The sequence below is a fragment of the Plecotus auritus genome, assembly GCF_963455305.1.
Source record: "Plecotus auritus genome assembly, chromosome: 7".
NCBI lineage: Eukaryota > Metazoa > Chordata > Mammalia > Chiroptera > Vespertilionidae > Plecotus > Plecotus auritus.
In genome coordinates this window covers 121,883,496-121,900,014 of record NC_137774.1, presented here as the reverse complement: position 1 = coordinate 121,900,014, position 16,519 = coordinate 121,883,496, and the positions used below count along the sequence as shown (strand labels likewise).

Sequence of the window (16,519 nt, the reverse complement as noted above, 5' to 3'; positions counted from 1 at the left end):
TTGCCCTCTTAGACAAAATAGACTATAAAGGCTTTATTATTATTTACCTGGGGCAAATAAATTCATATATAGTCCTAATTCTACTATAACATAATTATAAACCATAATAAAGGTTTTCCTATTTGCATTTAGGAAGGTTTGAGGAACAAAATATAAAGCTGAGTAATAAAAACTGTATTATGGTTGGTAGATACTTATCCTAAAGCTATCTATCAAAATCACCTAAAATTATTGATCATAAGATACAGTGTCATTATTCTTTGGCACAATTGTTATGCTCATAGCAAGATAGCCTACTGTATTTATATGTTGTTTTAATGTGGATTATGTATTGTGAAAATTGCCCATATATGCAATATAACTTTTTTTTCTTGGTTGAAAAACTGTATTTGACATTTTTTTTTCTATTTGTATTTTTCATTGTTCTCATGCTAGACGTGAATGAATTCTAAAATTAAATTCACATTATCATTATGAATGCTAAACCCATCAGGTCTCTTGCTAGAAAAGGATGTTACTTTTATCTTTGTTACATTCTCTGAAAAACTTACTGGTAACATACTTTCAGAAAATGCCAGCCAATAAACTACACTAAAATAATTTTCTTTATAAAAGCACAGTGATCTTTGGCATCATTCACTATTTCCAAAGCCATAAAAGAACAGATAACAAATATATGACTCACAAATTATCAATTATGAAAAATAATCTGGTTCAGAAAGCTGCACTAATGTAAAAAGATGGATTACTTGTCACAAACCAATAAAGGCTATTGTTTGTGAATCCAATATTTGCTTTTATCATTTATGTTGACCAACTTAAAATGATTTTAAAACCACATTACTTTTTGAAAAAAACATTGCTATAAAGATGAACACAGGTATTGGGGGGAGAAGAAACCAGATGTATAATCTGTCATCCTTGAAACAATTTATATTCTTACATTGAATCCAGCCTACAAATCTAAGTTGCAAAGACCTGGTCAGCAAGGATAGATGCTTGAGAAAGGATCTATCTTGTTCCAGAAATGGACAGCAGCAGAAATGTTAGTATGGCTTTGATTGTACCATTCCCTTTTTTGTTGTTGTTGTTAATCCTCAGCTGAGAATATTTTTCCACTGATTTCTAGAGAGAGTGGAAGGGAAAGGGAAAGACAGAGAAACATTGATGTGCAAGACACACATCGATTGGTTGTCTCCTGCACACACCCTGACAAGGGTCCTGCTACTGAGGTACATGCCCTTGACTGGAATAGAACCCGTGACCCTTCGTTCCACAGGCTGATGCTCTATCCACTAAGCCAAACCAGCCAGGGCTGTACCATTCCTTTTGATGTGCCATCCCGATGGCTGGAAATTTGCAGCTATCATGCTTCATTATGCAGGGAAACTTAAACCCTATGTTTTTAAAAGCTAAGTGTGGTTTGTTGCACTTCTTACGTGGGTAACTGCAATTGTTTATTTTGTATTATATAGAGAAAAGCACAATGAAGCTACCAACCTCAGAAAGCCTTAATGGACAATTATCTTCCATACTGTTTCAAAGAAAGCAGAGGTACAAGTCTCACCAACCAAGAAGAGCATTGGTGGGAGGGACTGGGTCTATTTTCATGCTCTATGTGCTTTCTGATATCCCAATTACAACCTTTTTGCACCTGCTTGTGAATAAAGATTAGCATGGCAAGGAAAATCAGAACTACTTTGTCCATAAGGCCAGTGATAAGATGTGCATATGTTATCTAGGGGTGGACCTATTCCCACCTGTAGATAACAGATTTTATCACCTGATGATACAGGTTACAGGTGAATTTCAGTGACATAAAATATGGCACACACAGGCAAAGGGTAGCGAGACCATAGTGCATACAATGGGGAGTAATCCCAGGAAAATGAGGTGGTCAGATGGGTACCTGTTGGGGAGACTGGAGAATAGTGAAAGAAGGGATTGATTTAAGAGTAGAAAGGTGGTCACATCCTAAAGACATTATTGACAATGGCCTTTACCATTTAACACTTCTTTCCTCTTCTTACTCAATGAAGAAACACTAGAAATCCTTTAATAAACAGAAAAAGAGAAAGCCCAAGAGCCTAGTTATCTATGCCAAAACATAGCAAGAAAATTTTAAGTATTAAACCCTGGTTCAACCTCTACTAGCTTGTTTGGGGTGGGGGTCATGAATTTTAGTGAAATAGGGCTCATGGAAGTTCCTGGATATATTCCTACTTGGACTCTAAAAAGAAGTGGAAATGAGGCAGGGCAGCGGTCGGCAAACTGCGGCTCGCGAGCCACATGCGGCTCTTTGGCCCCTTGAGTGTGGCTCTTCCACAAAATACCACGTGTGGGCGCGCACGTACAGTACAATTGAAACTTCGTGGCCCATGCGCAGAAGTCAGTTTTCGGCTCTCAAATATAAATTTCAATCGTTGTACTGTTGATATTTGGCTCTGTTGACTAATGAGTTTGCTGACCACTGAGGTAGGGGAAGAACATAATTGAGTAACTATTCAATTATGGCAACTGCTAGCTAACGAAGACCTATTACAACTAAATTTTTAATAGAAAATATGCTAATAGACTATGTTGGAGATCAGAACAAGCATATGGCTAAGATGTTTGATTACCTAGTCTGATTCCATGTCCGTGATCAACTATAACACTGTAAAAATGTGTGTTTCTATGACAACTACTGAGCTTGCTAAGGAGTGGATGACCAACTCAAGGGATGAGTTTCTCCAAATAATATATGATCCATTAGTCCCCATTCTATGTGATCTGGAAGCTCATTAGGTGAGGTATACTTTTGTCTCTTACTCAAAACATTCATCTTGCTCTCAGCCTAGGCAAAGCTTGAATCATCCTCTTAGAATATTATATACGATTTATTTATTTTTTTAATTTGAAAGGGTTCATAAACCTATGAATGTAATGTTCTTGTATAAGGGAAACAAACCAACCTACTCTAACCAGCTCCAAGTCTAACATTCAGCCTCATGAAGAGTGATTATAATGATTTCTGAATGTTCTGGACAGGGCCAGTCTCAAAGTCAAAGACAACCTGCATAGTAACTTTCAGGAGTTGGCTGTTTCATCATCCACAATGTTAGACAAAAACTTTCTTTCCCAATGTCATTCTAAACTAAAATTCAAAACAGGTGTTTGATGCTAAGGCTGTAACCAAAATATTCCCCCTTATAACCTGCAACTCCGATAAGACTTCCCTCGGAAATATAATGGTTACATAGTCCTTGTACGGCTTTAACAAACCCCTATTTTCTTCTTTCTGCACCATACAATGTGCAGTCTATTTGCACCCATTCAGGACTAAATTACAGATAAAGTTACAGCAAATTTGTTTTCTCAAAAAAGCAGTCAGCCCTAATATCCCTTGAGTAATAAAAGCCTTGTCTTTCATTCAGAACTAGAACTGGCATAATTTTCTCCAAGAAACAAACTCTACTTCCTGCGACAATGGACCTGTTCTTAAAATTCTGAATGGGATACAGCTCAATTTGCAGGTGTTCAGGTATAAAGGTAAAAGGGCATTTGACCCCCCAACTGGCAATTGTTGCTGTGGTAGGTAACTTCAGTCTCCTCGTTATATCATTCTATTAGATAAGCTGCCAGAGTTTTCAGCTCTGAATTACAGAGGTAAGCTCAAGTGAATCAATAATTTATACAGATATATCTCATTCATTCTGATAGTATAAAGATACATGCTAACAGCCTGCTGCAGCCACGGAACAAAGCCCGAAAGACATTATTTAAAAAGAAAGAGAGAAAAAAGAAACCCATTTATCTATGTGAGCAAAACCATTACGTAATAATGACCTAATGGCTTATTAATTTTATTTTTTGACTCTTAACAAATAACCCATGATGAGATAAATAAGCTCTGTATGAATCTCAATAAGGTTGCCTTGCTGAGTGTTAAGCTAACATTTAGAACTTTCAGATTCAGTTTTAAAAAGGATGGTGTTTTACATAGCAATGTAATACAGATCATTTGAAAAGATGCATGCACCTAAGAATTTTTACATTAATTAGCTTACTAAATCACTCAAATATTTTATTACTGAATTTCAGGACAAAATTACCTTCTAAAAGATGAGAATCAAATACATTTAGGAACTGTACACTAAGAGTATTGTTAATATAGCCTTATGCTGTTAATCATTACCTGGGGAAAATTACACAGTGGTTTTTTTTCACTAATACTCTGACACTTTTATTAACTCATAATCCCTGTGCTAACAGTGGTGCATTAAACAAGTTATAATTAAGAGGGCAGCAAATATTAAAAACGCCTACTTTAAAATTCTTCAATCATGTTAAAGGGGATCCTCCAACACATGAGTTCCTCTAAAGGAGCACAGACCAGAACCAGTGTGGTTACCAGGTAAATTAATAATAGCCGAGGTGGCTTCAATAATGTTCCCGTAAGTTCCCACTGTCTTGTCCTTAAGGACAAAGGGGATTTGTGATTTAAAAACATGATAAAAATGTTTCCTAGCAGCTTTAATTATAAGCAGTGACTGATTCTTGACAGATCTGAATATTTGAGGATAAAATGCATTAGAAGTTGGCCCCTTGCCCATTTTACCTCTTTCAGTTCAAGGCCAGACGTGTGTCTGTCTTGGACACATGAACCGATTACACTCAGATTTGGTTTGAGAAGCCTGTATGCAAAATCAATTAGGGCAATAGATTCAATGAGAAGGAGGATAGCAACTAGAAGTAATAGGCAGGTACCATATTTTCCTCCACATGGAAAAAATATATTTTCCCTTCTTTCCAAGAAAACCCAGTGGGAAATAGGGCAGATGGGAAAAATCTGGGAAAAAATAAATAAAAGTGCACACATAAGGGAAAAACAGTGAGAGTAAGAGGGAGGGAGGGAGGGAGGGAGGGAGGAGAGAGAGAGAGAGAGAGAGAGAGAGAGAGAGAGAGAGAGAGAGAGAGAGAGAGACTAACGCTGTGGTCTCTACCTAAAGTCCTTAAGCCTATTTATGCTGTACTCTGGGGCTGCCTGCTGTAAACAGTTAACATTTCCGGACTTCCAAGAAAATATTACAAGTCCCTTAAAAGTACAGAGAGGAAGGAGAAATAATGGAGTGCCCCATTTCTGACAGTCAAGATGGAGAGAAATGTTCCCACACTGATCTCATTAAGATGACGAAAATAATGAGTGTGAATCTTATGTATGAATCTCATAGTAGATAGAGGTGAGCATAAATGTACCCCACATTTACCCTTTTATGATGCCTGATATACTACATTCATTCTCAGCTTCATCTGATACTACTGTTGGGGGTTTCTGTTACAGCTTTAACTTCAAGTTTTGCTGCCGAAGTCATCTGAGTCAGTCATCCAACGCAGTTTTATTGAGTGTGCATGGAAATGGGGAAGATCTGTTAATGGCAATGGAAGCACATCTCAGGCAGAACAGCCTGAATTTATTTCCTGTCGCTACTTCTGGTAATGGATTAAAAATACTGATAAATGGCATTTTTAAGTTTACAATCTATTTTATTTCCTAGTTCCTTAAACTTAGGTTAAACAGTCTAGTCAATTAGAAATAGAACTGAGGTATTATTAAATATGTCTCCTGTATATTTTTGGAAGAAAAATCATGCATTTTCAGCAAACACTGATGGGATGTTTTCCCTGGTGATTTATCTCTCTTTCTTAGGTCCAACATAGACTTTTTTCAAATAAGAATTTTTTAAGCAAAATCATTTTTCAAGATTAATACATAGCTCTCAGAAACAAAAATTTGTGTGGTTGTGATTTTGTACATTACTCAAGCCTGAATGATCCCCAGGCCCTTGTGGTTAAAGGACTTCAAAGCATTTCATACAGATGATTTAATTTAGCCTTTTTCACCCCGTTAATTCCAATTGCAATAAATTGCTGCACCAAGTTTATAGCAAACCATACCTTACATAATTTATATAATGAAGTGGGCAACACCCTACAAATTCTAATAGTATCTCAAAATGTGCCCAAGTTATAATTTAGGATAAGAGTAATACAATAAAGCTGGATCACCAGCTTTTCTAAATAATTCAGAATACATGTACCCCTCCCCCCACTGGCATTTATTTAGTCTAATGAAAATTTAGGCCATGAACAGGTTCATCTTAGCTACAATTCAATCAATATGGATCAATATAGATGGCTTAAACTGTTTAAGCAACTCAGTGATAATATATGTTTGAAACCTGGGAAATATGTTCTTAATGAGTCTACATTTACTTTTGGGAATAAGTAACTTATACTTCTGAGAGGCCAAATGACATTTTTTTTTACTTGTCTAAAATGTATCTCACTTAAACACACAGTGCACTCTAAGAGTTCTTTATTATCATACTCAGATCTGCATGTGGTATGACCTCAACTAACAGAAAAATTTATCAAAACATAAGATACACACGTGTTACTTAAACTGCAGGAATAATACTAAGCAAACACAGATTTACTAATTCAAGGAGGTCATTCCAGCCCTCCCAAATCAAACAAGAACTACCAAGGATTGGTAAACCAATTTTACTCTTAGAACTCTAGAGAACAATGCCAGGCACTTGGTTTTTCTTAATTAAGGACAACTTGACTTATGAACCTCAGGATATAGAGATAGATCTCTCCCTGTCTTTCTGTCTCCCTCTTTGCCCTTCTTATCTTCTCAGTGCTGCTGTCTTTGCGGCATCCATTACCAGCAAGTGGGGGAGAAGTAGAGTGAGTGTCTCAGTAAGTCCCTTTACCTTTTAGCACTTTAATTTCCTCTACTGTAAAATGATCTCTAAGCTCCCTTTCCCACTGTAGTATTCTATGACTTTATCTGCACCTTTCAAAGCTCCACCATCCCCAGCTTTGTAGGCCCCATGCCTTTGCCACTAGAAAGGTGCTCTGTCTTGAAGCTGAGGTTGAACAGATGTGTCCCACTGGATCGACTTCTTACATACTAGTATAATGTTCCTATTTTACTGCTAGTACTCCAGGAAGGGCTCAATAGGCTTTGTGAGTGCTTCTATGTCAAATCTATGACATTCCTTCTACATGGAAATGAGTTCCAAGGTCTAAGCAACTGTCTTACAAAACAGACTTTTACATCTTATTTGGAGGTTGGGAGCCCATATGAAAAATATAGGAGTTAGAAATAAAACTGTGGTAGGAAGCTCATATCCTGAGAATTTTAAGTATGAAGGAAACAGTACACACCCAGATAAACTAGTAGACCCTAGGTTTAAAAGGTCTTTCTTATAAATACCAGCTTCCTGGTTGAGGGATACAATAAGGCTTAGGGAAAAACACTTAAAAATATTTTAATAATGTACTAATGTCTTTAACCTGAAGTCAAACCTTCTGGGTAAGGGTAATGCCTTATGCAGTGGTCGGCAAACTCATTAGTCAACAGAGCGGCAAACCACGGCTCACGAGCCGCATGTGGTAAGTTTGCATTATTGCTATCTATCTAGAAAAGGTAGAACTCAGTTATCTGAGCTTTTATATTTATGAATTAATTTTCTTTGAGTAGCAGCCATCACTTTACTAATATCACTTCAAAAATATAACACCTCTTTTACAAACCTCAGTATACTAATTTATGGATAATTAATGGACTGGATTTAAAAACGGTGATCTATTATTTTAAATTAAATAAAAATATTTCTCTAAGTGACTAAGGGAAATAATATTTAATTAACCAATATTTTGTGACAAAACTGGATGCTCTATTCTTATTTGAAACATGTAAGCATTGCCTGAGTCTGCTTGGTAGGAATGTATAGACTGCTATCCATGGAAAATGCAGTAGAATAATTTGTATCTGGTGAAGTGGGATATATCACATCATGTATTTACATAGTATTGCAATAGTAGTTTATTAATTCCTATGGGAAACTAGGGAACTGTCATGCAGAATAGCCAGTAGACAGGTATCTTTACTGTTTCAAATGACTTTCCTACTCCACAATCTTTTTTCCTGCCCTTCCAATGAAGACCTAATAGGTAATTGAGCCTAATGAAGTATGCTTTCATATCTCTGACATAATGATATGCATTTAAGAATATAAAGATTATCTGTTAGTCATAAATACAGTGCAAAGTATGGACAAAACCCATCAAATCCTCATAATAAGAGAGGTTATATTACTTAGGCCACAATTAATGTTCACCCCACTTCTTCATTTCAGTGAAGCACAACAATGCACCCATGGAACTGGTGAAAAGAAGAAAACTCTCATGTGGGTTTTCATAAGTGGAAGATTTATTTCTATATGAAGCCAAACCGAGTTTTTCTTTTAGTTAGACTTCAACGTAGTCAATGATTTTGTATAGAGATTACAAATTCTCTTTCTGCAGACTGAATATCTATGGGAATAATTTGTATTTTATGCAAACTACAGTAAATCCAAAGTAAACTTTATCATCAGCAGCATGAAAGTAAACATGGTTAAATTCACATTAAACTTCATTTAGAGCATGCATTCTCAACAGAGGCTGTATGGCAACCAAGGGTGTGAAAACTGGGTCTTAGAAGAGAGAAAAAAAAATGGTTTTTTTTATTTATTTGATTTTATTATTTTCTTCCCTTGCCATTTATCCCCACTATACCTTTTTCCAACTCCAAACCCCTGTTCCCGCCACAATCACCACACTGTTGTTCATGTCCATGAGATCTTTCTCTTTTTGTAATTGAGAAAAAAAATCTTAAAATATCACTATGATTTGTGGCCTTCTGAAACGTAATACTCCTGACAAAATTTTACTCCTTAGCAGTTAGTTTCTCTCATTTAATTAAATAATTTTTTCTCCTTAGATGGAGAATCTGAAAAAAAAAAGAATTGAGAAGCATTGATTTAAGATTTTAAAAAGCCAAGTGTTGTCTCTAAATTTTTTAATACTATCCTTAAAATCAGGGTTGACTTTCATTTTTATCCAATTACCTGTTTACACTTGATATGATTTCCATCTTTCCTTGCTTCTTAGCTTTCTCTAATTTGCTCTTCATTTTTTCCCTTTGAGCCTATAGCTGATGACTGGTGTGAACATGAGAAATGGCCACTCACCTTCACTCTGTTACTGATCTCTAACGTTACACTTGCTGAGTGTTGGACCTCAGTCATCACAGCAAAGCAGATGCAATGCAGAGTCATAACACACCCTACTGTGGCAAGACTGACTTCTGTCTTTTTATCCAATTCTGACTGTCATGTTAAAATGTGGTAAGATGACTAGAAAAGGGGCAATGAAAAACAGGATCAACTTCCTTAACAACATTTTAGGTTAGCTTCTCACCTGGTAAATTAACTCTAATACATTCATAATTCTAAGGAATATCTTCATAACTGGTCAAAATAGAAAAATGGGACAACAGAAAGCATGCTATTCCTATTTCTTAATATTTAGCATAAAAATATGTGGAAAGTGAAGTTACTGTCTAAAGTATATTAATAACTATACTTCTATTATAATCTACAATCTTTCAGAAGTGATTACTCTTATTTTTCAAAATTTTACTAAAATAAATTATATACTTATCTCATTCACTTAAACATTTTTCTTTGCAAGTCACTTTATATGAAAATATTTTGCAATGGAATATGGCTTGCTAGTTTGTTCAGAATGCATGTCCCTAACACTTTAAATTAAAGCTGGAAGGTAGAAAATGCTTCACAGGACAAGAAGTTTGCTTTAGGAATCTGGGGACAGACAGTGAGACATCTCTGATTTTATTATTTTATTATTTTTGATCCTTAGTCAATTCTGTTATAAAATCTGGACAATGCACCTTTTTTTAAAAAGGGTCTCATAAAGGTTCTGAGACTGAAAATATCTGATAAGTAATGCAAGGATGCTGTGAGAGGTGAAATGGGACTGCAGCCACACAGCAGGATGGGGACTACACCCAGGCAATCATGTAAGCATTGCCTGAGTCTGCTTGGTAGGAACTGTATAGAATATTAACTATGGAAAACCTTCATTGCAGATACCATTAAGCTTTATGAGAAGGCTAATTCCTAGATTCAGTATTGTATCATAGTTATTTTGGTGATATCTGTGGTTCATGTTTGATTTTAATGTATCACACCAGCACTATACCTGAGAAAAAGTGCAATAGTTTTCTTTTTTCTCTAAATCACCCATGGAAGAAAATGTCCCCAGATTATAGCATCTTCCTGCTTTAGAGGACAAAGGAGTGGAAATAGAGATAGTAGAATGTGTATGTTGTGCTATAAGAATTAAATTCTTCTTCTTATAAATATAAAATAGAATTTAAAAGGAATAGCTTTTCAGAAAGTGGTTTATGTGATTATCTTCCTCCAAAGATTGGGAGACCCTTTTGCTGATATCTATTAAAATAAACATCAACAAAAAAATGCATTGGCATCATTTAAAGAGAACTAAGCAGTGATTTGAGAAAGTGCTGTATCTGTATATATAACAGCTACAAAAACAAAACAAAAAGACTATACATTTATTTTTTTAAGACTACATTTAAATAGACCTCCAAACTGAACTAGAACATCATTCCTCAAAAAGGATTAGAAAAATCTAGTCAAAATGCTTTGTTCCTTTAATATCTGATTTGCTACATTTCCCGATTCAGGGCTGATTTTAGCTAATTGTGATCAACCCTAAAACTCAATTTGCTTCCAAATTGTGGTTTTAGATGCAATTGTAAGAATTTACATGCATTGCTTTGTGAGAGGCACCAATTAAGCAAACCTAATTTTTCATAGGCCAATATTTGAAAAAAATTATTCTAATCCAGGTAAATTTAAAAAAAAATGTATATTTTGAGTATCAACTTGATGTGCCAGCATATCCATATGAATTGGGCACACAATCTATTTACTCAAAAAAAATTTTAGTACTATAATCTTCTTGGTGCCAATAATCTTTGACTTTGTAAAAGAAATTTTAGGCAACTTCGGAGGTATACTATCTTCTAAGTCAGTGAATTTCTATATAGGCTTTTTTCTTTCCTCACACATCGGTGACGCAATGTTTAAAATACCTTTACAATTTATATACATGAACTTGGAAGTATTGTTTAATAAACTTAGTGTTTATGTCAGCGGAAAACATAAATGAAGAAGGGCTTGGAAGTTTAGATTTACATAAGTTTAGGAAAAATCAACAATGCAGGAGCAGGACCAACAGTTATAGATAATTTTGCTTTAGTACTTGTTTCTTTGATTTCCAGAGGTCCTTCTGTTTTGTTATTGTAGGGAAGTAACAAAAATTACATCTGAAATATTTCCAGTTTTTCTACTAACCCTAAAATAAAATTGCAGCAACAACAACCAAAAGTTTCCATTATAATCATTTGAAAATTGCTATGGACTTGAAGCATAATTTTGTTAGTGTGGTATTACTGATGTCTCTAAAATTTTTAAGATAGAAATTTCTATTGCAAGACTAAGGTTACCTTCCATATGTAGTACAATCACCCTAAATTGCTCAGTAATATTAATGCTAAGACAGGAACTACAGGTGACATACACATGTCTTTGTTTTCACATTGATATTTCTCCTTAAGCAATGCTCCCTTTTTAGTCACTGAACATGAAGACCAGTTAAAATGTCCTCATTGTTTGTAATAACTTTTAGAAAAATTCATATGTTGTTTACTAGCAAGCAGGCTTTCCACACAGGAAGTACTTGATAAGGCATCCTTGGGACCTATTGTCTTCAGAGTGTTATACTATATCCCATCGCCTCTGCAAGTCAGTTCCGCCTCCTCTGCTTGTGCTTCCTCCATTTTTAAAAAATCATTTGGCTACACAGAGCTGCCTCATGTCATTCTTTGCATACATCATCTCTGTTTTTTCTCTTTTCCTGCATAATGGCCCAGCTTTTCAGCTGTCCCGAGTGCAATCCTTTACGAAAATGGGGATTGAATGAAGGTGGAACACAAATTATCTGGAAGCAAAGGAAAACCAGGCCTTTGAAAAGGACCCAGAAAGGCACGAGTAATGAACCAGAGTGGCCTCGATGAATTGCTGGAGAGGGAATTCTCAGTTTTGACACAAAAGGAACACACACATGGATACCAAGGAAAACCTAGCGAGAGAAGCTCAGTAGGAAGCCTGCCTCGTGGCTTAGTCAAGATGGAGGGTTAAATAAAGCCAGTAGCCCTCCAGATAGGAACAGAAACAAATGTATTTTATGAGTTACAGTAAAGCATTCAAACACACCGTGTTGGAGCACAAGGTACTTTGAGGAGTTGACATCCCTTCATAATTCATGTTTATTGTTCCTCTAAGTAAAATATGTGTCTCCCTGTAGTTATTCTGTTAGGAACTGTACTTTAAAGGCAAGAGGACATTTTTGATAATGCACATCTTAAACTTTTCATTAAACTACCAAATTTAAATTCTACCTTTTTGTGCACTCTGACATTTTTGTCTGGCATTTTCATTAATTTTGCGACATACATAAATGTAGCTGAAATGTTAACTGATCAATACTGTGTCTCTCTCATGTAGCACTAGCACTCCGCTCCCTAAGGACCACACAGCAGAACAGAAATTAAATGTGTAAAATATCAAATGTTAATGTTAAACACAGCGGCACTTACTGTATAATGACAGAAAAGGCTAAAACAATTCCAAATGGACAGATGGTACCACAAATTATCTACAATCACATTTAAAGATTAAAGTTTGTCCTGTAAAATAATTCTTTGACACACAGTGAAGTGTGTCCTTTTACTGATAGCTCAGTTGTCCAATTATTTTTGTGCTCATTACAGTGAGAAATGACAGTACTGGAAAGAGAGAATGTGCACTCTTTTTTTCACCCCATGTTGCACCCACTGACATCCATAAGAACACAAATGTCTGGTCAAGAGCCTGATGAAAATTAGGCCCAGTGTATGAGACATTTCCACGTCTATGGTAGATGTTTCCAAAAGACAAGCCAGGCCTTCTGCGCCACATCCGTCTGTGTTCGCTCTCAGGCATACGATATTCAAAGTAAAATTTAAAAACCCAATTCACAGCACAAAAACACGGACATTCCCAGGAACGTGTTTGCTTATAATTTACCCATCACCTTCTAGGCCGATTTCAGCTCCTAGTATCAGCAGCTGGCTTTGAATCTTCCCCCCAGCACACAGGCATAGTGCTAAAGAGGCCAGAGCAGCTCGAACCCCGCGCTTCTCATTCTCTGCGCTGCACTTGACATTAGGACAAAAAGTTATCGTTTTTCCACTTTGATTTCATTATTCTGCTTTTATTTTTGGATAGTAAATTAGGAAAGAAGAATAAAACAGAGTAGAAAAAAAGGCACTTAAACGTTATAAAGTTTACTGATCTGGGCCTAAAACCAAGCCACATAATGATACAAATGCACATGCTCCACGAGGCAGCTGCATTTATGAAAAAAGTGGGCCAAGTGGAACCAATATTATAATAATAGACCCGTGGTCCAGCCACAGGGAATGATGGGAACAATATGTTTGTAACAATGGGGTGCTGCTCACACTCTTCTCCTAATGGAAAGCAGTTCTTTTCAATAAACTGGGCTAAAAAGGCTCTGGTTATGCAATGATATTCTTGAAACATTTCATTTTTAAGTACTCACATCATTAAATATCTATAAGGTAAATAAAATCCTACAAAAGTTTTTTTTTTGAATTGTTGTAATACTAAGATTACACAGTACATTTTTAAAAGTTCTTTTAGAAAGAAAATAATATCTGCTGTGTGAACTTGACCAATATATTTAACCTTTCTGTGCCTCGGTTTTTTCTTCTATTGGAAAATAATAGTATCTAACTCATAATAAAGAAATATTAAATTGATTAATGCATAAAAAGCACTTTCATGTATTAGTGCTTGAAAAACAGTTCCCTGGCACATAAATGCTTAATAAATATTAGTTGTTACTATAAAGATTTTTTTGCAACAGAATTAAATCTGAGGTTTAAATAGATGATTGATAGATTATAAGATAGTTTAAAATATAAATGGAGGGTCTAGGGAAAATTGCTACAACACCATGAAGCTATGTCTTTCATCATTTAATAAGTAGCTTTATTAGAGCAAACCCTTATTTATCTGGCATCACTGAATAAAGAGTTTCTCCACATAAGAAACATTTTCATACTGGTTCATTGGTTGGTCGGTTGATTTAGACAACCATTTATAATGGGAGCCTACTAAATGTAAGATACTCCATAGGTGATGGTGGAGTACAGGTGAAAAAGGCAGGGTACCCATTTTCGTGGAACTCTCAGTTCAGATCTTGATAAGTGAAGTTTGGTTTCATTATTTGTTGTTTTCATCCCATTCAACAGAATGTAATTCAGCGCTTTTTATTTTCTTAAAATGAAACAGTTAATATTATTGTTTCTTCTCAAAAGTACTCTTACTGTGTATTCACATATTAGTTTGGCCTTTTTTTCATCATTGTCAGCAGTCCCTTTTCCTACCTTTACTGTGCCCTCCCTTCCTTTTTTGCAAGCATCTTGCATTCAGCTTGCTTCACAAGCTGACCACCAGCTAAAAGAGATATTACATTTCTTATGCAGTGAACTTTGACCCTCCTAGAGTGAAATCACTCAAGTATTATCATGTACATATACCCAAGTTTCTCAGAATTTTGGTGCCTGATTTTTTTTAATCAGAAAGAAGTTTTGAACAAAGTCTGCCATCTTGAATCACTGCAAATGAGTGACATCTAGAAGCCAGATGAATTTTTCTGATGACTTACAAAACACATTGTAATGCTGAAGTGTTAAAAAGGAATGTTCCTCAACAAATTATATAATTAGGTAGATTTCTCTATTTTCCAATTTTGTAAACAGCTATGGGGGAATGACTTTGGAAGGAGCGAATCACAGATAGCAGCATAATATTTTGTTAGAATATTGTATCTCTGATAAGGTGTCATGGAACTTGCAGATAATAGCCTAAAATATACAAAGAAACTCAATGTCATTTTTCCTCATTTATGTCGAAGTACCTCTATGATAGTGAAAAATCACAATTAAGTTTGCTTAACAGTATCCCCCATGTACCTTATATGTGAAAGAACTAAATAAAAGAATATTAAAAGAGCGGTTTCCTTTCTAAAACTTAACGATGATGACAATCGCTTTCTTTAAGAAGACAACAACAATGTCTATGGGAAGCAGGCTGCCTAACTTTCTGGTAACTTACAACATAAAGGGACATACACACTCTTTGTTCCATGTGCTCAGACATTAATGAAAGTCCCATACAAGGCCTGAAAGGAGGACAGAGCTCAAAGTACTAAACAGATGTGCACACACTCATTTGAATGGTAATACTAAAATGTTGATTTGTTACTATATAATTAAGGCTCTTCATGTAAATCCCATAATAAAGTCATATTCTGCTAAACTGGCAACTATAAGGAAGCATAAGGTCTTCATATTCTAACAAATATGACAATAAAATAAAGGATTTCAAAAGAAGGACTTCACTTAAACTTCAAATTGAAATCCTGAACAAGCAAAAATAATATGAAAGCAGAAAATTCCAGCTAAAGCACAGAGGAAAGTATTTTTTGGATTTTCTAGCTTTGCAAGTTGGTCTCCTCAGCAGTTTTTAAATAACCAAAGTAAAAGGCTACAAGATGAACGTTGTTAGAGGACTATTTGGATTTATCAAATTCTCACTGGTGCCTTTATGAAAACTGGAAATCTCAGAAATAATAAAACGCCGCTTACATAGGTCACATCCAGTTCCAATTGATCCACATATTAAAGTATTACCAGCTAGCATTCTACTGTCAATCATTTCATATTTTGAAAAAAATATATATCTATAGAATGAATACAATTAAAATGAGCATGGTCAAAATTATATTAATTTTTTTTAACACCAAGGACTTTTCTTGGCTCTGCTATTAGGATTTTGGATTATGCAATATATAAAATTTCACTTTTTAGCTGTCATGGAGAAAATTATACATTGGCAGCGGAGATGTCTTGTGTTCCGGAAGTCTGGGGGGAGGGGGGAGGGCTGTATTCTTGGACTCAGACCTTGAACAATCCATCAGGTTCTGCCCACGGCAAATCTGTCCAGTCAAGTCTTAAAATAGGAGTTTTAAAATGGTCACATCAACATAACTGTTACTATAGCCACAGAAACATGCAGCTATGATTACTGAATTTAATGAATAACAATGTAAGTAATACAGTATGATCATACCACAAAAGCAGCAAGGCTCCTTGGGGGTGAGTCCCAATCAAAGCAACTATTAACGTAGTATGCAGCATTTATAAGCACCATGACACAGCGCTTCGTTCTGATAAAGTTTCTTAGTAGCAGCTGTAATGAAGATGAGATATTATTAGAATTTACAGGACTAAAAACCATCAGATATGTTGCAAAGTCTTCAAGCTTACTGTGATTTTCAAAGGATTCAGAAAGTTAATAAAGTTTTAAGAATATACCAAGCAGTTTGGCTCATGAGTTAAAGGAAAAGAAGTATCTCTGGAGGAAGTGGAAGAAAACTGAATTATAAGAGCAATTTCCTC

The 16,519-nt window shown here is 35.4% G+C and overlaps 1 protein-coding gene across 14 annotated transcripts in view; it reads right to left on the bottom strand.

Moving 5' to 3' along the window:
* Window positions 1-16,519, bottom strand: part of MCTP1 (multiple C2 and transmembrane domain containing 1) — a gene marked incomplete at its 3' end in the record, with an annotated part of 469,528 nt that overhangs the window by 146,739 nt on the left and 306,270 nt on the right. For 12 of the 14 annotated variants that reach the window (XM_080678379.1, XM_080678386.1, XM_080678388.1 and 9 more), the window contains one exon: window positions 16,191-16,310. The exons of 1 other annotated variant lie outside the window; for it this stretch is intronic. In XM_080678379.1, the coding sequence (XP_080534505.1) occupies window positions 16,191-16,310 (120 nt within the window). Of the gene's footprint in view, window positions 1-16,184; window positions 16,311-16,519 lie in introns of those variants that run through there. One more of the 14 variants, XM_080678384.1, reaches the window with a different exon arrangement.